Below are 25,607 nucleotides of genomic sequence, written 5' to 3' on the forward strand. Positions count from 1 at the left end.
TTAACTTCCAATTGAATTGAGAGAAATAATGTCACATAATTTTGAGGACCTGTGACTCACTGAAGCAACATTTGATTTCATCTGAATGTGTTTTTATCCTGCTCGCTTGGTTGGGTTTTTTTTTCCTGCTCTTCCATTTCTTAGGAAAATAAAAAACAGTAGTTCTGAATGTTAAAGAAGACATGCAGAACAACCGCCACTACTGTTCAAGAAATACCTATTTCAATATCCATGGCACCAGTAAACAGCACTTAGTTGCAATTCATGTATTGTTCAGCAAGCTGGAGGAGATGGAAAGGTTAATTCCAGCATCAAGAAAAATAAATTTTTGACAATTTAAAACACTGTTATGCCACGGAGTCTGTGTTGTACAGAATTGTCCTAGTAGGCTGGTTTGTCAGAGCCAAAGAACAGTGTGCTGTAAAGAAGTCTAAAGTTTTCCATCTCTTCTGGCTCTTTAATCTCTGTGCTAGGTTAAGCCAGCTGAAAGTTTATTCCAACAGAGTATTCTTGAAACTTTTTTTAAATTAATATAATGCATGATCCTCATCCCTGGGAGTGCTTGATACAGATGGGATAGAGTAGTTATTTGGCAGCACAAGTGGCCTGGGTTTACTTTCCAAATAATTGGCATCAGGGCTGATTTTTGCAGCTGCCTCACATCACTGGTGAGATCACAACCCTCAATGCACCAAACCTGCTGAGCTGCTGTGGGTCCATGGGGCTTTTGAACTGGTTCCTAGGCCCAAAAATGACACCAGCTGCTGAGGCACTTTTTTCCATCCTCATTTCATAAGGGGAAAAAATGTTAGTGTCTTTCCTGTAATACTTGTGTGGTTATTATGCTAGAAAAAAAAATATGCTTGTTTACTAGGTTTAATCAGACATCTGCAGAGCCTTGGATTTATCCAGGAGGTATTATAATTTGAACCTTTGGGGAAAATACATTTAAATGCATTGAAATTCTTTATTCTCTGAATGTCTAACTTGTGAATCATCCACCTACCTGCTCTTGGTTTTAAAGTTCAAAACTGGATTTTGATTCAGGTTTTTTTGTTCCATATTTCAGTAAATCTGCAGCTTATTAAAAAAAACCAATCAAAATAACAAGAAGTCTGTAGCATTCAGTTTGTCTTGTTGGAACTACACACTTTTGAATTTGAACTTTGAAATTTCCTACCATCCAAAGGTTCAAAGGTTGTGCTGGGCTGTCAGGCTGCATGTTCCACTGTGTCATTGCTGGGCTGACTCAGTTGAAGCTGTGTGCTAATATTTGTGACTGAACAGCTTTGGACAAAGCACTGTAATATCAAGCACTAAGGACTTATTACAGGAGCTGCAGATTTTGCTTCCTTAACACATCAAATGGTTGTTTTAATTTGACAAGTGAAATTAAAGTGAAAAAAAAAAAAAAAAGACCAGCAGATGCAAACAGTTCCTCCGCCGTCAACCAAAATATCTGCATTATCTGCAAAAGAGCAGAGAGCAGGAGAAATAAGGGCAATGTGTAGCTCCTTTTCTTCATTTCTTTATCTCCATCCCTTAGCCCCTTCCCAAGCTGCTCACACCCCATAACTACAAAATACAAAGCATGTTGGTGGAGTATTTCACACCCTCTACTTTAATTGCTTCCTCACTTAATACCCATTTTGTCCCTGTTTTAGAGTCCAACAGAGAAAGGCAAGTTGAGGTTGCATGGACCTGCAGAATAGGTGGTGTGATTGCCAGATTTAAAGTGATGATGTCTGATAAATCTCATTTTCTCTCTTGGACCTTAAACTCAACATTTCATCCTATCAAAAATAGTTCACATGGTTCTGGGGAGGAGAATGGTAGAATACATTTGGGACTGTGGGATGCCATAAATATATTTTTGAGTCCAGAAGTAATTGATCACTCATCATATGCAGAAATGTCTGTTTTCTTTAAATGTATAAGAAAGTCAGTTTGCTGATATTTCTTTGTACTAGCAGTGTAAACTATAACTGCTGCGCCTCACCTGCTGAAAGCCTCACTTCATGAAGCCTCACCTGTCCATCACATGCCTGAGATATGGAAACAATAATGTGTGATCTGATAATCCAACATTGTGATTTGAGATTGCTTAGCTGGGAAAAAATATTCCATGGCATGATATTTCTTTCTTTCAGAGCGTTACGAGAGAAGATGCCTCCCGTGGTGGGAGCTGTGACACAGTTTCATGCGTGGTGGCATATTCTCACAGGCCTGGGTTCTTACCTTCATATCCTGCTAAGGTAGGAAATGTTTTCTAAACTGGATGTTCACAGAGCTCTTACGAGTTTTATCAGGTTCAGATGTACTTCAGAATGTTGTACCAAGCAGAAGAGCAGGAAAAAGACTTACTAAACTGGTGTGTGGTTTTCTTTCCTCTTTGTAACTGACCTAAAAACTCCCTAAAACTCATCTATATTTTTCAAAATGTAATCACTAGTCTTTAAATAGTCATGGTTCTTCAAGAAAATTTAGTTCAGAAATGGGAGCCCTGTGGCAGTTAAACCAAAATTATTTGACAGTATATTAATTTCAGAATGTAAGCCATTAATTGTCTGTTCTTGAGCAGCAATCCTGAAGTATTTAAACATGCTTAAATTTAGGAGCTTAACAAATCTTTTGATAGGCACTGTCACTCCTGAAAACCAGCAGACATCCTGCTGTAGTGCAGAGGGGTGATGGCTGAAGTAGTTGTAGAGGAGCTGTTCCCAAAAGGGCAAGGTATTAGTTTGACCAAGAGACTTAAACAAGAATTTAAGTTAGCAAGTCTGGAACCAACAGATTTTTATCTCATTTTTGCTCTGTACCACCATCTAGTGGAACCAGAGGCAAGAATAGAATATAAGCTGAAATCTGAAGAATTTCTGCAGTTCATTTGTCGTCTAATGAATTAATATTTTACCACTTAACCCATAACAAAGAGAATGTCTGGCTTATGTTTACATCCTATGTAGTCAAGAATTGCTTATATATCAATTTTTCTACATCTAACATGGTTTTCACCTTTTTTGTCAGATGTTAAAATACCTAACAAAAGAAAAATGCAAGGAAAATAAGTACGTTTCCATTAGATGATCTGATAGCTCATAGTTACATTTATGTGTGTATATATATGCAAACCTATTTACCAACACATATGTAAATGTAGATATACATAGAAATATGTCAAGGTATATGGAAAACAGTTGCTCCATTTAGGTTTACAGGTTGTCTGCTACCCTAAAGAGCTTGAGGTAATTTTTTTAAAGAAAATTCCTTGCAGGAAGCAAGCATAAGCAAGGTTTTTCCAACATGCCACAAAGTGGCATTACCACTTAAGAAAAGTGTGAGGTCATTCACAGGAAAAGATCTACAGAGGGGAGAAAGCATGTAAGAATAAAAATAAGATATAGAATCAAGCTCTGATGCTTTTCCCCCCTTTAACATCTGCTATATTTTGTGCTACTCTGATTTAATTTCATCTTTCTGAAATGACAGACTCCAGTCCCTGTTTAATTTTTTTTTTCTTTTTTACCTCTCACAGTTTCTTTCTTTCTCCCCTCATAGGTGATAGGATAAATTATTTTGCTGATTAGTCTGCTACAGGGGGATTTACTGGACGTTAACATCTCCTATATTGACTAAATCTAGGCAGAATGGGTAGTTCAGCAATCACAGAAACAATTCTTCTATAGTTGGAAAATAAAAGTGGGATCAGGACATCCTTATTTTATATGCTGTCTTATACTTGAAATTTTAAGCATACTTTTTTCCTTCTCCTCAGTTTATATACAAGGACACTTTTCCTGAAACACAGGCCAAAGGTGAAGGTAAGCAAGCAGTATTTTGTATTTATTAATGTACATTTGGATATCTTGTGCTTTGAACTGTTGGTGGGGCTCAATAATTTTGCCTGTTAGGGTACTGTCTTTGACTTCTGCTTACATCCCAAGAAATGCTATTGAAATTTTCATAGATTCACAGAATGGTTTGGGGTAGCAGGGACCTCAATGGTAATCTGGTTTCAGCCTCCCTGCCATGGGAAGGGACAGTTTCCACTAGATCAGGGTACTCAGGGCCCCCAGGTTACTCTAACCTGGTCTTGAACGTTTCCAGGGGTGGAACATCCACAACTTCTCTGGGCAATCTGTGCCAGTGTTTCACCACCCTCAAAGTAGAGAATTTCTTCTTAATATGCAAATTGAACTTACTCTCTCATTTTAAAGCCATTCCCCTTGCATCCTATCATTAGATTATGTTTGATAGTGTTTGGTTTCTGTTCCAAGAAACAAAATATTCCAAGAAATCTTTCCCCTATTCCTATTTTTCTTTTGACAGTTTGTTTTTGGAATTTGGCCTGTTCTTCTTGTGGAGCCACCCAAGAACCTTTGACTGAGGCAGCCACATGCAATCACCCGGCCTGGCTGAATAAAGCATTTCAACAGTTACTCTGGCTGAAGTGTCAAAATTATGGATCAGTCCAAGTACTATTGCTATTCAAGGACTTCTCTGTGCTTCGAGGCCAGTCGGCTGGAACAGAGCAAAGAGCTGGCACACTAGGGAAACAGCACTTAGTACAGCTTTATTCTAAGTTGTTAAAACAAAGATTAAGACACAAGGATTTTATGTATATATTGTATAGCTGATGATATTGAGGTAATATTTCGTGCTGGTCACAGAAAACTAACCATTTTTGAAGTGGATTGCATATGTTTTTTCATTCGGTTTTTGTTCTTTCTGTGGTCTAAACTAATATTAGTAACTGAATGACAAAACTAGGCCATTGATGGCCAAGCTAAGCATCTGTGTGGCCTATAGTGAACTGAATGCTTAACCCAAACTACTTTAAGCTTGCACTTTTATACAATTAATGAAGTATGTAATGGTTGATTTAGGCTTTTATTCTACCTTGCTTTTCAACAGCCTCCTTTGCAATTTCTATTTTAAGGAAAATGGTTGGGATACCTGTGCCATTTAGTTCGTTTTATACCAACCATCCATTTTCTCTTTAGTCCAACTGAAAGGTTCATCAGGGAGGATGTTCCAAAGTGTGACCAGAAGAAGACCGTGAAGTGGTGAAGCTTTAGAGGTGTTCTTATTTGTGTCTGGGAGCTCAATTCCTAATTTTTTTGACCAGTGATTCATTGCAAAACTGTGGAGTGACTGTAGAAACATAAGAAATACTCTTTATAATTTTTTTGTAATTGTTATTTACATGCCTAACTTTTCTATCCCTTTCTTTATTTTTCCATTTCCCATTCATACTACAGATTGACAAACACCTTAGATGTTCTCTAGTTCAGCTTTGAATTCATCTATCTCTTACTTTACAAGTCTTAAATATTGGTGTGACTTTCAGAAGCATCTTCTTATTCAGAAACTTTGAAGGAGGAGTAAAGAACAAAACTGAGGCTGAGGATATCCCCAGATGCAAGGGGTAGTGCTTTGCTTGTTTTTAATCTATCACATGCTTAGTCTGTGAGAAAGCTGACCACCTTTTAAAACCAGACTTAGGGGATTAATGAGGGAGACAAACCCTGTTTTCTGCAATTCTTATCTACCCAGCTGATGAAAGTTAGTAAGTAAATGTAAAGAAAACATTAACACAGTTTTTCAAAATATACCTCATATATATGCTGTGGTTTTGATGCTCTTGATTTTGGGGCAACAAACAGTCTCCGTGCCTACTTGCTGCCATTCTATGCAATTTTTGTCTGCTTTTGATGCTCTGAGGGATTTATCCTTCTTACCATGAATTAAAAAAGGGAAATGCTCAGACTGATCCAAAATCTCATTTTGTATTGATTTACAATGTGCTCACAGCAGCAAAGCATGGTAATACAGCTGTAAAGCCATCTCCCAGGTCTCAGAGTCCTGGCTATTGAACAATCAGTGCTGGCTAAAATGGTCTCCTCCCTTTTATTTGTTTGGAGTTTCTCTGCATCTTTCACATCCATCAGTAACTGATGTGACCCTCCAAATAAAAATGTGGCTCCTGTTATGCAACAGCCTTGGACTCTTGAGATCAAATAACCTCAAACTGTATTGGAAAAAGACACTTAACCTTGAGTGAGTTCAATGAGGTTTAAGCATTTGCTGATAGCAGTGTATTTCAACCTGTACACCCCTACAAAGGCAAGTGAAGTGTAATTTTTTAGCAGCTTTGATGTCAGTAGGCTCCAGTTCCATAGACAAGGTCAGCATCTGTGCTGGGAAATTTGAGTGCTCTTCAGACTGAAAGAAGTTAGGAGAACTAGCACAGAGGTAGGAAAAAGCTGTTATGGATCAGGTGTCTTTAATTATCCAGAAGGCATATTTTTTGTAAAGAGATTTGAGAACTGTTTCTCAAAAAAAAAATGTAGCTTGACAATAAGTGCCTGCCTGTTCACCTCCAGGCTTTCTCAAGCATTTTTCTGCACAGTGTATCCCATTTTCTTATTTACTATGTTTACATTTGTTCATAAGTTAGGGAAGGAGTCTCCTAAGAGAAGCAGTGCAGCAGCAAGATATATCAACAGTCACTTGTGACGTCTGCTAGGTATGATACTATTTTTATGGAAATGGAAAAAGCCTTTCTTTTAGTGGCCTTAGTTTTGTTACTGAAGGATCTGGGGGCTCTGTTTAGTTAATTAATTGCAAGAACCAGAGTGTCTTGAAACGCCACTTTCTTATTGATCAGGCATCTCTACAATGTTATATTTAAAGAAATTTGTTGATTCTTCTACACATTTGCAACTAGGAAGTCTGTGATGAGGGGGTTTCAGATCTTGTTGGATTTAATTGTCAGGATTTAAAAAAAAAATGGAAAAGCTCATATTTTAATTTTATAGTGCTGTTCATTTTTCATTTATGCATTGTTTGTTGTTGATGGTTTTTTTCTTTAAAAAAAAATTGCAATTTGGCTTCTTCCTACATTCCAAATGAGCAAAAATATGCACACCTCTACCACCCTGCCAGCAGCCTTTCTTTCAACAGGCTATTTTAGACCCTGAGGAATGTAATTTAGCTGTGTATCCTTCTTAGCATAAATAATCTAAAATCATGGGTGCTTTGGTTTGACTGCCTTACTTATCTTGTGAGCGATATTGAAAATGACAAGCAAGTTTTAACTATATGGCACTGAAATTCAGACTGCTTTTTCTAGTGCCTGGAAAGACATATATTCTTACTCCTGTAATGTGTTAAATGTCTGGTAATTGCTTTTTATTTATATCGCTTGTATGATAATGTTGATTTTTTTTTTTCCTATAGACCTTAGAGCAGTATATCACAAGCTTTTCCTGCACTATATCTTAGCAAGTCGTATGTGATCCTATTTTTTGAGTAGCATTCAGACAGCAGCTACTTTAAAGAGAATTCTGGAATTCTCTTTAAAGAGAATTCTGGAAGTAGGTGTCATTTGGTATGAATTCTACAGGATGTGTTGGGACAGACTTGATAACAATGAACTCTTCTATTCCTTAACATCTATGAAGAACCAGGAAATCTGCCACCATACAACCATCAATTTGACACAGATGAGTAGTAAGTAGCTCTGCAGTCCATGAGCTGAAAAATTCTTTCTTGGAAATAAGAGGAAAAACTTTGAAATTACTCTCACAGTACAGATCAAACCCATGCTTTATTCTGGGAATTTAGATTTTTAGATACAGCTCAAGATATGCATTCTTCAGTAAGGAGGAATCTCATCCATGTTTCAGCATTCATCCATGCTGTTGGCTAGCAGTATTAATTATCTCCAGACTTCATCTTAATGCTTTTCTGTTAGCACAGGGCTGCTGTGCTGCCCTTGAGTGTTTAAAACCTCCCCTCAGTCAGAGTTGGAATATGTAGTGCTACCACTTGCTGGTCTACCTCTGTCATGTATTGTACCATAACTGTGCCCTTAATTACATTTGCCTGAGTGTGTGCACATCAGCACAGCCTGACTTGGACTGTGCAGCCCCTGGGAGTGGCAACAGTGTTGTATTGATTCGTGGCTGGCTCTGTTCACTGCCTGTAAACATTCTCACTTACTTGGTGTCTGTCACTTACAGCTTGTGCTCATCTGCCGCTCTTCTTTGTGTACGTCTGGCTGCTTTAGAGAGAGATTCAAGTAGGAGGACTTCAATTCAGACAGGTGTAGTGAAATCTTTTGGGAGGGATAGAGTAGAAAATATTGCTCTGTAATAAGTTTAAATTCTCTTTTAATCCTGTTCTGTGCTGTCTTGCTTGGCTAAAGCTGAATTGTATGATTTGAAATACAGTTGATTATTTTGGCCATCATGGGTTTGCTTCTAACACCTCATTTCAAGCAACTGAATGTCTTTTTCATCAAACACTTCCATGTGAATCTCAACAACAGAAAATCCTCCCAGTACTACCAGTGTTTCTCGCAGCCACTATCACCTTGTTTAATCTGCATTCAAGAATTTCAGTAATACCATTTTTTAAAACCTGTTTCTCTCTGTGGATATATTACAGCATTTTAATAGCAGGTGGTGAAATGATTCAGTACAGAGGAGCTGTAATGGAGCAGCCATGCTGTTTCCTTTAGTAGACATCAGAATTCAGGAACACACGTCCATTTTGGGGGAATGTGTGCCCTGTAATTTAGATTAACATATTCAGGTAAAACTTTCAGTTTACTTTAAACCCCATCTGCACTTTTTAACTGGGCAGTGGGCGTCTTTAACTACAAAGTGCTGTTTGACTGTGAGACTTTGCCATGAAGAGGGATAAATGATGGAGTCTTTATTACACATGAACAGAGCAAAGCCAGAAGGAGATTAAGAAATCTTACATGAAACGAGAATAACTTTTATTATTAAGCACAGGATCTCATAGTATTGCATCAACTACCCTCCTGGTATCTGCACTTTAGATACTTGAATGTTTTCCTATTTATACATTTAACTTTCCATGTTGACTACTGCTCTCTTCACCACAGAAGTGATGTAGTTTCTGTTACGCTCAGTTCATTGTAGATGACTTAGAGGCTGTTTTATGAGGATGGAACATGACATGTTTTTAAATGTTTTATATATGAACGAATGCATTTTTGACCTATCTGGAATGTCTTCTGCCAGCTTTGTTTGAGAGTCTGTAACTAAAGATGGAGAACATTCTATTAACTATTAAAATTGGGTTTGGGTTTCTTTGTTCAGTTTCTCACGCACAACTGCTTACCACTGCCAAGTGCCTGATCTCATTGTTACAAGGCTTTTATGAGAGCTGGGGATGTGTTTTCTTCTGGAAGTCTTTGGTAGGTGGGGGTCAATATTTTTAAAAAATCCTCCTCCTGCAGGAATCCCAGCACTATTTTTAGTGTCTTTCCTGTTAGTTATCCAATACATGTCTGCCTCTGACTCAAACTTGAGCCTGGCTACCCACCTTCCTGATGCCATTGCAACTTTCCAGGCTTTGAAAGTTGGGTGAGGGATTTAGCTGTACAGGAAGTGTTTATTGTAGTTCAGTGACAGGCAGTGTGAGGTCATGGCAGCAAGCACTTTATGTGGAGCCCCCTTATTGGAGGTTCCAGCCAGATGCTCTAAACAGGACTGGGGGCAGGGGGATTCGTATGTACAGTTTGAACCTCTTGCTTTACTGCAGAACTCTCCCATTTTACTTCTTTAATTGTTTTAGGTTTGACTAAGTATGAAACTGTAGCTTTAAGAAGAGCCAAGTTAAGAGTTCATGTGAGACCCTAAACCAGGGTGCCTGCAGTTTTGGATTTTTTGCACATATATCACACAAATTGATAAGACCAGATTGTTAAGATTTTTAAAAATGAAAATATAAAGGGTCTTTTGCTTATTTGTCCACAGGAATAGCTATAAGCACAATTTTAGATTCCTTCTTCTGTCCCCAAAGCTCTGGAACATATATATGTTTCTCCAAAGACAGTGGTGAATAAAATGGCTCATAGCAAGTTATGTACCAAAATGTTTTCCACATGAAACGTGTGGAAGAACTTTGTTTGGGTATCCTATTGTTCCCTGGATTTTGGAAGAGAGGATTTCAAGCAGCATGAGCAGTAGTTACTCCTTAGACTGAACAGAAACTAATTTTTCTCTTGATATTCCAAATTGATGTTGGCTATTTCATGTTGATTGTTGATCTCAGCATAATGCACAGATGATGTTACAGTCTGATCAAACACCATCTGTCCACCTGGAGTGGACATGAAATCTCCTGTTCATTACCTAACCAAACATTCTAACATTGACACAGAGTTCTAACTTGTGACTTTCTCTTCCTGAAATTCAGTACATTGTTGCAGTTAGATAATAACACTGTGATAGATGAGTAGCAGGTGACTTGTAGAACACAGCTACACTGAGAAATGTTTATTGACAATTTTGATACACCAAACTGACCCTACCAAACCAGCTGGTAACCAACATTAGGCTTATATGTATCAGCATATCTTGTTTTCCAAAGCACAGTAGCTTTGAAATATTTAATATGTTTCATTTGTTATTCATGCTATAGTCAAGCACTAATTTGTCTTTATAGTACAAACTATTAAAGAATTTTGTTTCAAATACAACATTTCCCAGGTGGTTCTTGGTGTCTGTGTTGTGCAGGGCTGGTTGGTTCATCTGGATGCTGTTCAGTAGATGGGTGGTTGTACATCTTGGCTAGTGGTGTGCAAGTAGAACAGCAGGATTTGTGTGTTCTGCATGGATGGGGAAGCTGCCTCCCTGCAGCCACAAGCCTCCACAGTACTAGAGGTCTCCAGTCTTCCTGCCTTTTACTGGGGCCCTTTGAGCACTGGGCCTTGCTTGGGGATGTAGTGTTGGCTGTAAACACCACAGGACCATCTTCCCCTCAAAGGCTTCCCCAGCACACACCAGTTAGAATGGACTGCAGGGTGGGAGAGGGAAAGGCAGGAGTCGGGTGAATGTGCAGGCAGCCCAGAGCATGCAATTTGCACACCCTTTGCTTCAGTCTTTTCCCATTCCTTTCAGTGAGAGAGGAGGATAATCACTGCAGGGCAGAATCTTTCCAAGCAGGAATTGTGGACAACCAGGCACTAACCCAGCCAGTCTCATCACACCACTGCAGCCAGAGTCTGGTAATGACCATAAGGTGTTTTCCCCACTTCTGGCTGCTCTCCCAGGTGCTCAGAGACCCTATTTTCTCCTGCTTATCTCTCTGGAAGCTCTGTGTCTGCAGAGACAACCTGGAATTAACTATTCAGGAGCCAAGACACAGGGCAGCAAACCTCAGAGCCAGTGGTATAAATGGCTGAGGCAAGCTGTGCCATCTCCCCTCAGTGCTGCTGCATGCATAGGCACATCCAGACTTTGCAGACAAGCATTGCCAGAGCTTTGAGGCTGGGTGAAATCCAGCTTTGCATATTGAGCTTGTGGCTAGTCTAGAGCTGAGTAATACTTTGAAATTTCTCTAGGGATAAAAACATTGTGGTTCTCTCAAAGCCCTCCTCCCAAACAGAAAATTAAATTTTGAGCTTGATGAGCTCCCTTTCAAGACTGCCAATTTACTTGCAGCTTTATTAATTTCTCTTCCTCCCCACTTCAACTTCCCCCTTGGTTTTTGTTTTTCAGTTTTGTTTTTTGTTTGCTGTTATTGTTTTGTTTTGTTTTGTTTTTCCCAGCCTGTTCAAAGGCTTAAATCCCAGTGGCTATAGGCATAGATTTGGCTGTTCATGGTGCTGTATGGAGAAAGTTGCTGCCAGTTAGCAGAGGAGCTGACTATCCAGCCTGGATATTTGTTCCTAAATTCATGGAGATGGACAAGACAGTGGAGTCACTAATGAAGCTGTGGTGGGTCTGTCTCTTCTGTGGGTCACTTTTGAGGGGTTCTCTGATGGGTTCTTATGGAGACATGGACCGTGGTTGTGCTGGTATGGGACAGGATCCACAGAAGCAGGACAGGGACAAATGTCTGGACTCAAACTTAGTCACCCAAGAGGAGATAATGTGATGAGCTCAAGAAGAGGTCTCTTGCACCCTCAGCAGGAACAGAGCTGGGATGATGTCCTCATTCACCTTTTGTATGTGAGGGACACCTAAAACTCTGTGTTTGCCAAGACAGAACTAATGTTGTGTGAAGCACTCTGTGCGATGGATAAAACATCCCAACCTACAAGCAGAAACTTTAGACCTATATTTAGATTTACTTTAGACCCATTTTGCAATCACTGTGGTTAATTTAGCATCCTGGCTCCTAAACTCCTTTCCAAGGTGAGTCACCCTCAAGCTGGATATCTCACCTTGCTCACATGCAACACCCAAGAGTCTCAGTGCATGACACTTTCCAGCTGCTACAGCAATACAAATAGCTACTAAAAACATCCAACCTCATTAATCACCTTCACTCAGACTGACTTTACAATGCATGCAAGAGGCACACACCAACTTAATGAAATTAGCAGTAATTAGTGGCCCTGACATACACGTAGAGTGAACACAGGGACCAGCTGGAGTGTGCAGGTCCTGTGGACCTCGTGCCCATGGCACAGTACCCAGCAACACCTTGGGACATCAAGGGTGCTGATTATCTCTCATCCTGGAGATCAGGTAGGTGAATGCTAATCAACAGCAGCTCACATGATCCCACAGAAATGGAATTAAGCAAGTTACTCTGCTGATCTCAAACCCCTAATATTTATAGGCTGGCCGAGTATGAGAGTGATTTATGTGGATGTCTAACCTCAGCACTGCTTTTTCCTCAGAGCTGGTGTGTTGACTCCGTGCCGAACAGCGGAATGGAGTACATTTGTTAAAATATTGCAGTATTGTAGAAGCCTGGGGACAAATCCAACTTCTCAGGTAGGAGAAGTGATGAACAAAACAACCGTATCCCCTCTGCAGCCAGGCAAACCTGTCCAGGCACTTGTGAGTCATTGCTTCACAGGGTTTTGTTGCTTTACAGGGTTTTGTTAATTTAGAGTCCTCTGAGGGTTTGTTTGTTTTGGGTTTTTTTTCTTCTATTTGTTTGGGATTTTTTCTTTAATCATCTCATTTATAGCATCCCACCCCAGCTGAAATGAAAGCAAGATTAAGTGCTAGTTGCAAAATGAAAAACAACAATGGATTTCAAGCCACAGCATGAAAACAGCTGCTACAGAAGGGATATTTTTATACAGGTTATCTGAAAAACAAACAAACTCCAGCTGTTTTCTTGCTGCTGACATTAATTAAAGCAGGAGGGCTGATTAACGCTGTGGACTTGTTTCTGCTGAAAATCTTCCTGCCACATCCCCCTGGATTTGACAGTTCACTATCAATTTGCTTTGCAACCGAGGCACTCGTGCACATCCCTCCCGAGTGGTTGTGGCTCTTCTGTAATGCCCAGGACATCTGATACTAAGTGGCATTGCCCATATGCTCACATCATGTGGTGTTTGTGTTCAGGGTGGGGTAAAAAGCCTTTTTCCCATGCCATGAGCTGTGTTACATCCCAGCAAATCCCTTCCTCTCCAGTAAGCATCACAGGGCACATCAGCAACCCCTTGTCCAGTTTGTACAACCACAAGAGCAGCAACCCCAGGTCAAACGCATAATGATCAGGCTTTAGGGGAAATCCATGTTTAAACATATTAAGGGCAGAACCCTAAATCAAAATTAAACCCTGGCCATTCATACCTTAATTAGGTTCAACAGTGCTAAACACAGTACTGGAGGCAATTACCTCCAGCAAGGGTGTTGATTTATATCTGGAGGGGAACCATCATCATGTTGGAAGGCTGGAGGTAAAGATCATCTCTTTACAACCTCTGATTTCAAATTAAACCCTGGTGTTATTCTGCCTGAATCCATGCCCAGCTTGACTGTCTCTTCTTAGAGAACCATAGTTTCATTGTATATATATATACTGTCTGATAATACCAGAGATGACAGCTTGAAGCTTCAGTATTGTGAAGCTTGAAGTTGGAAGTCAGCAGATTAGAGAGGGCAGGAGGAGTCTCATTTTATTCATTAAGGTGTGACAGTTGTTTTAAGTCTCATACATGGGTCCTGGAAAAGAACATATATCTCTATGACCTGTGAAGGTATGGTTCATGTCAATATGAAGATTTAAACCCTATTGCTCTTGCATTAAAAGATTTTTTTCCTTGGCTTGGCTAATGAGAAGTGACTGATTCCTGCAATCACTTGCACTCACCCAGATACGAGGCTGTGGGACCTCTGCTGACAGAGACCTCAGGCTGGCAGCATTAATCTGTGGGTATGACTGGAGCAATGCCTCTTCAATTAAGGCACCCAGAGGAAGGGACAAGCACTGTGTCCCTGGCTGAAGTGTCTCACTGGTTAATTCACCCCCAGATCAAAACTGGCATGCACCACACTGTGGCAGTGGCAGCTGTACCAGAAGCACGGGGTGTTTGTGCCTGGCACTTACCCTGTTTCCCCTTGGGGGAATGAGATGAGCCAGTGGGGGCTGGCACGATGCTCCATCCCTTCAGCTGTCATGCCCTAGCACAGCTCAGCCTCTTTGAACCCTCTGGTGACAGGGATCCTACAGCATCCCCTGCCTGCCCACTCTGAAGCTAGACTTGAAAAGTATTTCCCAATAACTCAGTTAGATACAAGCCTTGTTCCTCCTTTGGGCTTTTTACCTTGTAAGAACCTGAATGTGAAGGGGAAATTCATCTTCCTTTTTTTTCTCTAAATTATTGATGTCACTAAACTGGTTGTTTTATTGGATTTTTTTAGAATTTTTTTCCAGTCTTCAGAGTTGAAATATAAACTTTTAAAACACTTTTTCCTCTGTCTCTTTTTGGCTTTACTGCCTTCTTTTTGGCAAAGACATCTAACAATTAAAAGACATTCCACTGGCTGTGTGTATCATCAGCCATTAAAACACCATATGCAAAGATGAAGTAATCTGGATGCTTTGAGATGGATTTATATCCTTGGGCAGTAAGATTTCCCACCCTCATACATGGTGATTGGTCTTTCTGTGGTATTTGACTATTGCCGGGTCTGCTTTTTCTCTCTTTTTCTCTTTTAAAATACAGAGATGTGCATGTGAGACAGTGCCATTCCCCAGGGAAAGGTTTGAGCAAGATCAGGGCTCTCAAAGGATGCAACACCCTGGGTCAGGCATCCCAAACTCCTCCCACAGGCCCCATGCAGCAGAAGTTATTTCCTTCTACAGCATAGACTACCTGAGATCCAGTATAAGCACTGTGGGAAGTCCTGGGCATTTAGGTTGCCCAGGAGAAACAAGAGGCTCCACCAAGAATTAAAGGTAAAGCTAATTATTTTGTCTTTGCTTTTCCTCACCAAATGATTCACACAATTGTTTGGTAATTAACACAACTAGAAAGTAAAATGACTTGAGTTACTGAAAAATAAGGAAGACTTCAGATTGTAAGGGGGACTGCTGGCTGCTGTCTCCAACTGCTAGCCTGTATATTAATTATTTTCCTGCTGATTCAGAGGGAAGATAGCCAAGCTATGAATCAGCCCTACCTCTTCTTGCAATACCCATCATTTCCCTAGATCTTCTCCAAATGCCAGCCAGGTCTGGCAGCGCTTTGTTAATGAGATCAGTAATTGCAGCACGAGCCATACAGATGCAGAGTCAGGAGAGAACTGGAGTAACTCTGCTTCTTCCACATTGCAGGGAAAATGCTAACTGTGAGCTGGATATAATTTTCTCCAGAAGATGGATTGATTTTTTTTTTCCAGGATCAGAGGGTTCTTTGCCATGATTTCTTTACAATTGCATCTGACAGACTGTGCAACACCAACTCCTTTAAAAAAAAACCACTGAGAATCCGAAACACAAAAAAAAGCCCAAATTGCCAGCTCCTGACCACTGTCCAGCAGCCAAGATATGCCTCCTTGTGTGAGTGAAAGTAGATATGACACAGATTTAATGAGGCAGCTGCATCTTGGCAGCACCACAGCCAAGAGCTCTGAGCTCTCCTCAGAAACAGTATTGTTATTCATTTACTTGACTAATGCAGTTGTGTTGTGCAAAAAACTGGGAGAAAGCTATTTGGAGGGCCAAGTAAATAAGGTTTGAAAAAGAACCCCATAACTAAATAGCAGGATTTGCTGAAGTTTAGGCAGGCCTTGGACACATGATAGTTTTGGGGGTTGTGGAGAAGCATTTCTGGGAACCCTCTGAAAACTTAGGGGGCTTTGTCACCATGTCTTCAATGCCTGAGGCTGCACTGGTGATACAGAGCATCTAAAATTAGAATAATGGAATGGTTTGGGTGTAAGGCACATTCAGGATCATTTAATTCTGAACCTGATGCCATGGGCAGGGACATCTCCACTAGAGCATGTTGCTCAGAGCCCCATCCAACCTGGCCTTGAGCACTTCCATGAATGGAGCAGCCACAGCTTCTCTGGGTAAATATAATTGTCATATTCTCCTCAAGACTGAAACATTCCCGTTCTCTAAAACTTTGTAAAAGAGGGAAATGGAAATATAGAAGATGTCATTGGTTTAATTAGCATCCAGATTATGGGTGTGTGAGGGGACTGTCTGCTGGTAAGCACAAGTCTCATCAGCTGTGCTGGATAATTGCTGCTTTCCCCAGTGCATTTTAAAAAAGCATATCCGGAGCTTTTAAAATTATGCTTGACTTCATTTCTCAGACTGGCAGCAATGAAAGACTATTGGTGTCAAAGATCTCTGAAAAAAGTACATTTGGGAACATCTTCTTCTGCATAGTCTTTTTGGCTACAGTACAGTATTTTTCGCCTGAAACATAAAGCTTCGAGGGGAGGACATGGCAGAAGTCAATCACCAGACACTGCAAGAAGTGAGGATGATTTCTCAGCAAACATTGAGTACCCAAGTCAAGGCTCCTGTGAACTCCCAAGCACAGCATCTCAAATACAGTTCAGAGCTTAGATGAGGATGTTAAGAAATGCCTTGCTCCTGGGGTTTTCATGAAGAATTACATCACTATTGTTTTCCCCCCACAGCCTACTTTTCCAGCCTGTCCCTACTGCAGCAAATAAATCTTGACTGCACTGATGGTTTTATGCTTGTTGTTAGAAGCTCAGCCTGGATGAAGCTGAGGTATGGAGGTGACCTCTCCAATTAATACCCAAGCAATTTCCCCTGAGCTCTGTAATCAGAGACACCTGGGAGCAGATTTTGGCGTTGGTTTTCTCACCAACTGCAGGAGTCAGCACAAGTGCTAGAGTTGGCTGCACACTGATGTTAGGTCAGGGTTGGGCTGATAATACATAGAAGGAAGTACCCTACAAGCCTCCAGGACATGTCCTACAGATGTTCCTTGCTGAAGAGAAGAAGGTTGTGGAATGAAAATATCTGCCTTGGAAGTGGTGGAGAAATTCACAAGTGTCAAATTCCCATGGATGATAGTGATGAAAACAGAAGGGCATGGTTCCTGGTGCAGGGGAAAAAGGGGACTGTTGGAACACATGGCACCATGACAAAGTATCCTCAACCACTCCAAAACATTCGTTTCCTTGAAGTGCAATGGATGTGAGTGCCCAATCCATAGGTCCTGGAGTATGTTGGAGGTAGCTCAGTAAGAAATATATTGCACAAAATTAATAAATTCCTAGGGAAATTTGTCCTTTCAGATCCACTGGCTACTAATCTTACTGTCTTCTCTTGCAGGGAATCATCTGAGTCACATTTGTCTTCTTCTGGGAGAGTTGCTCTACATTAGTGGTAGCAAGGACTTGGTCAAGGTGTTCCATGAGATGCCCGCTCCTCCTCCCAGGCATGGCCACTCCAAAAGCCAAGGAGGGCAGTTGAAAAGTAACATCTGAGGATCACTACCTTGAAGGACAAAGTCTTCTGCCACGGGAACCAGGCAGTGCTTTGATGTATCTACACCTTATTAATGGGCAATACTGCTAGGCAGCTGGGAGATGAGGAGAAACTCAAAACACAGCAGAGTGTTCCAAAATTTCCTTAGGAAAAGTAAATTCTGCCTTTCTGTGAGTCCTTCAAGAACAAGCCACTGCTTTTGCACAGAGAGCATGTCTGCTAGGAGAGGGAAGCTTTTATCTGGCAAAACTAGGTCTCTGTTATACCAATGTAAATCCAAAGAAATTCAAGTGATACCAGGGATGATACAGGCTTGTCAAGCCAAGATCTTATTTGATCTTATATCAAAACAAGCTACTTATCTGCAAGATGAGTTTTGTGGAAGAGCCTTGATATATAGCTCTGCCTTGCCAGCTGAGGAGCTGCTGGAATGGTGAGTTTCCATATCTCTCTGCTAGGAGATGAAAGCAGAGGTGGTGACAGAAGGGAAAAAAAAAACTTTCCTTTTTTTTTTTTTTTTTTTTTTTTTTTTTTTTTGGTAAAGAATATGAAGGGCAGGCAAATTGCCTGGAAAATGCTTGTCAGGACTGTTTGGAGTCAGCATTTGTTAGGGTGGCTTCTGACCTGTCATAAACAAAGAGCACTTGAGAGGACAGTGGTGCCATTTGCTCCTTTCATTCCTCTCCAATCTAGTGAATGTAGGATTGCAGGCAACCTGCTTGTTTTCCAAGCAGTCTTGCTTCTCACTGTGGAAAATCCTGTGTAAAAATCAAGGTAATTGACTGAACTTCCATAACACTGTCTGCTCTCAGGCAGAGGTGCACTCCTGCCAAAACAGCTGAGCCCTGGCCCCCTCCAGGAGGGTGGTCATGGCTGAATGATGACCAAAGTCCTGGAGGGTCTGTGGCCAGGAACTGTAGAATTGTTTGTGTTGGCAGGGAACTAAACAGCCATTTAGTTCCAAACCCCCTGCCATGAGCAGAACACTTTTCACTAGACCAGGTTGCTCCAGGCCCTCATCCAGCCTGGCCTTGAACACTTCCAGGGATGGAGCAGCCACAGCTTCTCTGGGTGACCTGTGCCAGTGCCTCAACATCCTCACAGGAACTAATTTCTTGCTAATAGCTAATCTAAACCTTCCCTGTCACTCTGAAACCATTCTACCTTATCCTATCACTCCATGTCCTTGTTTAAAGTCCCTCTGCAGCTCTCTTGTAGCTCCTTCAGGCACTGGAAGGTGCTCCAAAGTCTCCCTGAAGCCTCCTCTTCTCCAGGCTGAACAACACTAACTCTCTCAGCCTCTCTGTAACAGAGGTCCTACTCATCCTAGGGTTTGTTCAAGGGCATGTTCGATGGGGCTTGGAGCAACCTGATCTAGCAAAAGATATTCCTGTCCATGGAAGAGGGGCTGTTATTAGGTGATCTTTAAGGTCCCTTCCAACCCAAACCATTCTGTGGTTCTGTGAAGCACTCACGTAGGGAGAGCAGAGCAATGAAGAGTAGAAAGGTGTTAGAGTAAGCCCAGCTTTCTTCTGATCATGCAGTGCTAAGCAAAAGGCTGTCCACATGGCCATGGGACTGGGGACCTCAACCCCATTTCCCATGTTTGTGTCACCTGCTGTCCCCTCTAAGGAGAAGAATTCAGGGAGGATTCAGGATAGAGGAGAAGACAAAATGCTTAAGCAGCCAAGTGCTGCCAGAGCTTGGTTTGTGATACCTGAGATACCTCCTTTAGATACAATCCCAGAGAACCTTTCCTCTGCTGATTTACCTCACTAGATCTTTAGGGAAAGGCCAGTCTCAGCATCCCTCAGGGTCACACCTCCCACCCTGATCTCAGGTGCAGCATCAACCCTCTCCTCCACTACAAACCCCGATGCCATGATTTCATTCCTCTAATTAAGGAACTTCTTGCTGTTTGCCTTCCACATTGCTTTACAGCCCATCAGAGAGCTGCTTGATTTGTGGCTGTGCAGAAGTGAGTGCTGATAAAGACAATTAATTAACAGTATGGATTTCCCAGCAGAGTTCTCAATTAGCACGATCTGTTTGCCAGCCAGCCGTGGTGCAGATCAAGTGTGTGCGCACCCCAAACCACAGCTGATGTAGTCAGTGGGGCAGAGGGATTTCATCAGGCCTTGTGGTTTCCACCTTGCATTGTATGCAGAAACTGGGAAAAAAGGGGTCTTTTCATGATTACAATATGGATCTTTGGGTAGAGATGTCATTGCTGCCATTAAATACTTGGCTGTCATGTTCATGCTGCTCTCCTGGGCATGGTCATGCAACAAGCTACAAAGTGAGGATCTTCTGGCTGCCAGTGACCCCAGGATATTCCTGCCTGGTTTATGAACTGAATTTCCTACTTTAACTGGTCATAGACTCACCTAAGCTGAGCAAGTGCTCTAAGGTCATTGAGCCCAGCCATTAACCCAGCATTGCCAGTCCACCACTAAATCATGTTCCTGGCAGTGCATGGTAGAGGAGAATGGAAAGGGAGGAGAGGCCTGACCCTAGGCAGTCTTAAACTAGGAGGAAAAGGGTATTATGAGGTTCCATAATAGCAAGAAGATGCTGATGAAGTTCAAATGGGAAATGAAATACCAATATTAGCAGAATGGATATGCAGCTTATGAACTATCTGCCAAGAGAGGTGGCAAAATCTCAGGCCAAGGACCTGTTTGCATGTGTGACCAAAGATATCCTCAAGTATCTCAGGTGCCCTCTGAGACCTGCCCCCTGCTAAGCACCTCCCCAGCCTCTGGCAAAGGTTTTTGTAGAAGGAGAATTGTTGAGTTCAGCCCTGAGACAGGTTTTGAAAAGGGAAAGTCCCCCACCCATGCTTTTTGGGGCTCCAAAGGGTCTTGCTGAACATCACATTGCCTTTCAATAGCCTCAACTTCTCCAACATGGTCAAGGGCAGCAATTTGGGTTCTCATCCAAGAGCTGCTTCTGCCAAAATTATGAGGAGTTGCTACAGTGTTACAACTGCTGGTCCTTTGGTCACGATGACCCCCATAAATAAAAGAGCTAATTAATGCCCATCTCCTCCCACTGGTGATTGACTATGACCTTGAGTGACCTTGCTTAATTTAACTTTCTCAACCAGCTATTTTTGACAGCAAATAATTTAACATCCTTGTGACCCCAGTCTCGCGTCTCTCCTGCCAACTGGCTCTGCAGTTTAAATGAACAGCAATAAATAAATACATATCTGCAGAGGGACCTAAATGACTCCCATTACTGGAGCATCTGAAGGCCTGCTTAAATAAATCAAGTGAGTAGGAGATTATGCTGCAATCATGTGGAGAGGGAAAGGAGAGAATACATTACTGGTATTTCAGAGGCTGCAACTCAAGGGTGAAAAACTTTGCAGAATTCAGAACAATGAGGTTTAATTCAAGTGCAGATGGACAACCAGAGGCTCATTTTGTGATGTCTTCAAAGAGGAGCAGCAGATTGCAATCTGATGGGATCACCAGTGCTTAGAACTCTCACCAGGCAGCTCTTGCCTTGAGGATGGGGCTGTTGGAGGCTGTTCCCTGCATCTCCATGGCATGAAAGTGAGGATACAGGCACCAAGCGCCCACCTGCAGTCATCATCTCACTTTTCCCACCCAAAAATGCCCTCAGGAGAGAAGAGCTGCCATTGTAGGAGCAGGGATGGCAGGACTGAGCACCTCTTCAACTCCCACTGCTTTGGGCAGGCAGACACTCACCTCCAGCCATCCTGGGATTAAATCTCACCTTGGGGTCTCCTGCATGAAAAGGAACAACAAATATTCCTGGGAGGAAGGAAAACCTCACTAGGGCATCTACTTTGAAATCCCAGAGTGAATCATGATATTCTATTTGTTGGAGGAATCACTGACTGCGGCTTTCCTCATCCACTTTGCCTTTTACCTTATTCCTACTTATCTTTGGGGTCTGGTTTTAAAGAATCATTATTTATTTGTTTCCCCTGCCCAGCCTTCATGGTAGCCCTGTCACTGTGGCTTCATTTGCATGACCCTGAGGACACGTGAAGTGTTGTTATAAATTGTATTTACGTAATTTTCCTGCCCCCGCTGAGGTTGAAATCGAAAATGCAACTAAGTTAATCAGGAAAATCTGGGCCTGCCACGAGTGCAGGCTGGGGCTCCACTTCCCTGTGGGGCAAGAGAAATGTCTGGGGACCCACTTGCTGCTTAAATGTGCTGGAAAAGCTTCTCCCTAATGTTTTCCAGCTTTTCCCTAGTGCTTTCCAGCCTGCCAACAAAATAAAAGCCAGGCTCCTGCTGTTGATCTGTCTCAAGGGTAAGTACTTTTTATATTTTCTTTTTTCCTCTTTTTAATCCTTTCATCCAGCTCTGCACAGCATCACTCATCATCCCTGTGGGTGACAAACTCTACCCCGTGCCCCTCTGTCCCCATGTCCCCAGTAGTGAGAGCCTCCCCTTCAGCAACTCTGGGGTCAAATTGGTGAAACAGCTCAGTAGGAAATTACTGTTTATTAAAGCAAACCCACAGTGGCTAACTGGGCAAGAGGTACTTCTACTGGTGAGAGGAAGGATGGATGACATTAATTAATTTACACTGATGGAGTGTCTCTCAATTAAAACACATCACAAATCAGAAGAGGCTCTATGCTCTCCTTGCCCTCCCAGGGGGCAGCAGCAGCACCTTCCATCCTGCCCTCGTCTGCCCGCCAGCTGGTTTTAAGGCTATTAGGGGGATTCTGGGGTTGGAGACCTGCTTAGGGTCTACTCTTCCCTCTTAAAAATCTTCAGAGACTGAGGGTTTGTCTTTTATTTTGGTCTTTGCCTTTTGCTGCTGGAGTTTTCCACCATGGAGGGGTGATGGTTCAGCACTGCACATGGACAGACTTGAGAGCTAAATACAGCAGGGGTTAGGGTTATTTTCTTGGGTGATTTCGATAAGGGGAGAGAACAGAGGTGTACGAAACATCTGGTTTTGAACAGCCCTGAGATCAGTGGGGGAGAGGGGAAAACAAGCAAAGAGAAGGAAAATGTTAGAAAACAGCTTTTGCTGCCAAACAAAGCCTTTGTGGAACTGCAGAGTTTTGGCTTTCCTAATCATTCAACTAATAAATGAATTGAAATAATTGTAGCACAAATATTGCATGAATTGAATAAGTAATGAAATTACAAAACTAACAGGAAAATACCTTAATATGAAAAGTTCATGAGGGTTTCAGATAATGAGAAACTGGAGGAAATGGCTGGTCCTAGAGGAGGTGAATCACTCATGTGATTTGTGGTGACCATGTAGAGCTGCAGGTGACACCTCGATGGGAACAGAAGCCTGTGCCAGGCCATGCTGCTCTGGGCATGGCCTCCTTTCTAATTTTATCACCAAAATTTCACTGCATTACCACTAATGTGGTAAGCAGATGTCCTTAAGCATTCACACTGTCACTGCCAGGCAGCAGCTAACCCTGGCTTTTTGGCTCTGTTTTTTTGTTGTTTAGAAGAGTCTGACCACCCATAATTTTAAATGTGAGAAGTTTATTCTTGTCACTTCCAAATGTTTTCTTTAATTGTTTTTTTCCTTACCATCTATTTTTTACTTCAAGTATGATCAACCATGAACACTACCAATAAAGCCTGTGTGTCAAGTCAGCACATCAGATCAGAGCTGCCCCTGACAGAGGGTCTGTAAAACCTCACTGGCTCCTTCCCATCAAGGGGGATACGCTTTTCTGTGGCTCTTGTTTGGTTTTCCCCTATTAAATGTCTTTTTGTGAGCTGGGAAAGCTTTCCACCAGTCTGGACACCTTGGCTCCATCACCAGCCCCACGCTGCCTGCTGCACATTGACCTCCATGGATGTGCAGGTGGGCTAAGTGCATGTCCAGCCTTTGACCCCCCTTTCCCAGTGCCTCAGCTTCCCTCTTACAAAAGAGAAAAGGGGATTAACTTTGGTCTTGGGCTGGAAAACACATCTCCTCAACCTCTGTGATCATGCCCCATGCTGTTCCTAACAGGGGATGTGCTCTTTGCACCCAAATCCTGCAACTTCTGATCATTCTCGCTTGCACTCTCCATGGGCTACGTCCCAGCTCCCTGGTGTCTCGGTGGCCCAGTTGGTGGTGGTGCATAGTGCTCCACTTTGTCCAGTTCCCAGTGCCAGGGCAAGGTCCCAGGGCTTTGTCCCACTGTCCAGTGCCAGGGCAACGCTGAGCCAAGTGCCAGTGCCTGAAAGGTCCCAGTGGCTGGTGCCAGTGTCCAGGTATGCAGGTGCTGGTCCTAGCTCCAGCTCCCAGCTGGTGCTGCTGGTGTCAGGGTAGGCCCAGTTCCCCATTCCTGTTCCCACTGATGGGCCCTTTTCCTGGGTGATCCCAGGTGTTGGTGCCCGGGCTATGTTGGACCTGGATCCCTGTTCCCAGTTCACCACAGTGGTCCCCAAGTCCTGGACCACCCATTTCCCACTACCGGGTGGTACCAGTCCCCATTCCCAGTAGTGCCCACAGCTCCCAGCAGTGGGGAGTGCCGCTTTCCGGGGCCGCTTCCCATTCCCAGTGAGAATTCCCGGTGCCTGTTTGCTGTCCAGTTCCCGTTCGCGGTTCCCATTGCCGGTGCCGGTGGCAACGTGGTGCCGGTCCCGCGGCGTGTCCCGGTGCCGGTGGCAGCGCGGTGCCGGTCCCGTGGCGTGTCCCGGTCCCGGTGCCGGTGGCAGCGCGGTGCCGGTCCCGTGGCGTGTCCCGGTCCCGGTGCCGGTGGCAGCGCGGTGCCGGTCCCGCGGCGTGTCCCGGTGCCGGTGCCGGTGCCGGTGCCGGTGCCGGTGCCGGTGCCGGTGCCGGTGCCGGTGCCGGTGGCAGCGCGGTGCCGGTCCCGCGGCGTGTCCCGGTGCCGGTGCCGGTCCCGGTGCCGGTGGCAGCGCGGTGCCGGTCCCGCGGCGTGTCCCGGTGCCGGTGCCGGTCCCGGTGCCGGTGGCAGCGCGGTGCCGGTCCCGCGGCGTGTCCCGGTGCCGGTCCCGGTGCCGGTGCCGGTGGCAGCGCGGTGCCGGTCCCGCGGCGTGTCCCGGTGCCGGTGCCGGTGCCGGTGGCAGCGCGGTGCCGGTCCCGCGGCGTGTCCCGGTGCCGGGCGCAGGCGCGGCGCTGCCGCCCGTCGGGGCGGTGCTTGCGGGAGCCGAAGCGCTGCGGGCAGCGGCGCGCCCGGAGCGGCGGCACCGGCACCGGGCACCGCAGCAGCCCCGGGCAGGTAAGGCGACCGCCGGCCCCGGGAGGGGGTGGCTGGTCCCTGCGGCCCCCCCGCTGCTCCCTCCGCGGGGAGTCGGCTCCGCGCCCCGCCCGGGGGTCCCGCCGCGTCCCGCCTCGGGGGATGCTCGGGGGCACCTGTGGCTTTGGGAACCGGGTGGCAGCTGCGTTCCGGGGTGGGGGCAGCGTGTGTTTGCACGTGAGCGTGTTTGTGCGTAAAGGGTTTTTGGGGAAAAAAAGCCCGAAGCAGGCAGCCTCCTCCTCCCCTGCGCGGAGCACGCTGCTGCCCTTGCCTTCAAGAGCGCGGGTGTTTGGGGGTGCTGAAGTCGGGGTGCTCGGTGTGGCGCATAGGAAAGTTGCGTCCCGATGGTTAAAACCCCACAGCTGCCCCCCAGTTCAGCTTGTGGAGCCAGGCTGGACAGAAACTTTGAGTGCCGAGGCCTGGGCGCTGGCTGGAGAGCTGGAGAGTAGCAGGGTTTCTGCACTGAGAAAAAAATCCTGAGGTTTCAGTATTGCTCTTTGTTCCGGTTTTTTTTTTGTGTGTGGTTTTTTTTTTTTTTTTTTTTTTTTTTTTTTTTTTTGGGACAGACAAAGGGGTTTTTAGAAAGTGTCCTGGAAAGTTAAGGCGAGAGAGAGCTCCTGCTTTCAAGAAAGGCTAACTTGCTGCTGGGATGCAGGAAACTGATGGCTTT

At 43.8% G+C, this 25,607-nt stretch overlaps 2 protein-coding genes across 4 annotated transcripts in view; both read left to right on the forward strand.

Moving 5' to 3' along the window:
- The window catches only part of ACER3 (alkaline ceramidase 3), a 56,083-nt gene extending 45,561 nt beyond the window's left edge, over positions 1-10,522 (forward strand). For both annotated transcript variants that reach the window (XM_021533925.4, XM_021533926.3), the window contains 3 exons: positions 2,151-2,255; positions 3,776-3,821; positions 4,330-10,522. In XM_021533925.4, coding sequence (XP_021389600.1) covers positions 2,151-2,255; positions 3,776-3,821; positions 4,330-4,383 — 205 coding nt within the window. In that variant the 3' untranslated portion in view covers positions 4,384-10,522. The remainder of the gene's footprint in view (positions 1-2,150; positions 2,256-3,775; positions 3,822-4,329) is intronic.
- Positions 10,523-18,660: 8,138 nt separating this feature from the next.
- Positions 18,661-25,607, forward strand: part of CAPN5 (calpain 5) — a 57,908-nt gene continuing 50,961 nt past the window's right edge. The window contains exon 1 of one of the 2 annotated variants that reach the window (XM_085574176.1): positions 18,661-22,014. The gene's annotated coding sequence lies outside the window, so the exon portion shown is untranslated. Of the gene's footprint in view, positions 22,015-24,794; positions 24,920-25,607 lie in introns of those variants that run through there. The other variant, XM_077781290.2, reaches the window with a different exon arrangement.

This window comes from Lonchura striata, chromosome 1 (genome assembly GCF_050655825.1).
Source record: "Lonchura striata isolate lonStrDom1 chromosome 1, ASM5065582v1, whole genome shotgun sequence".
NCBI classification, from domain to species: Eukaryota; Metazoa; Chordata; class Aves; order Passeriformes; family Estrildidae; genus Lonchura; species Lonchura striata.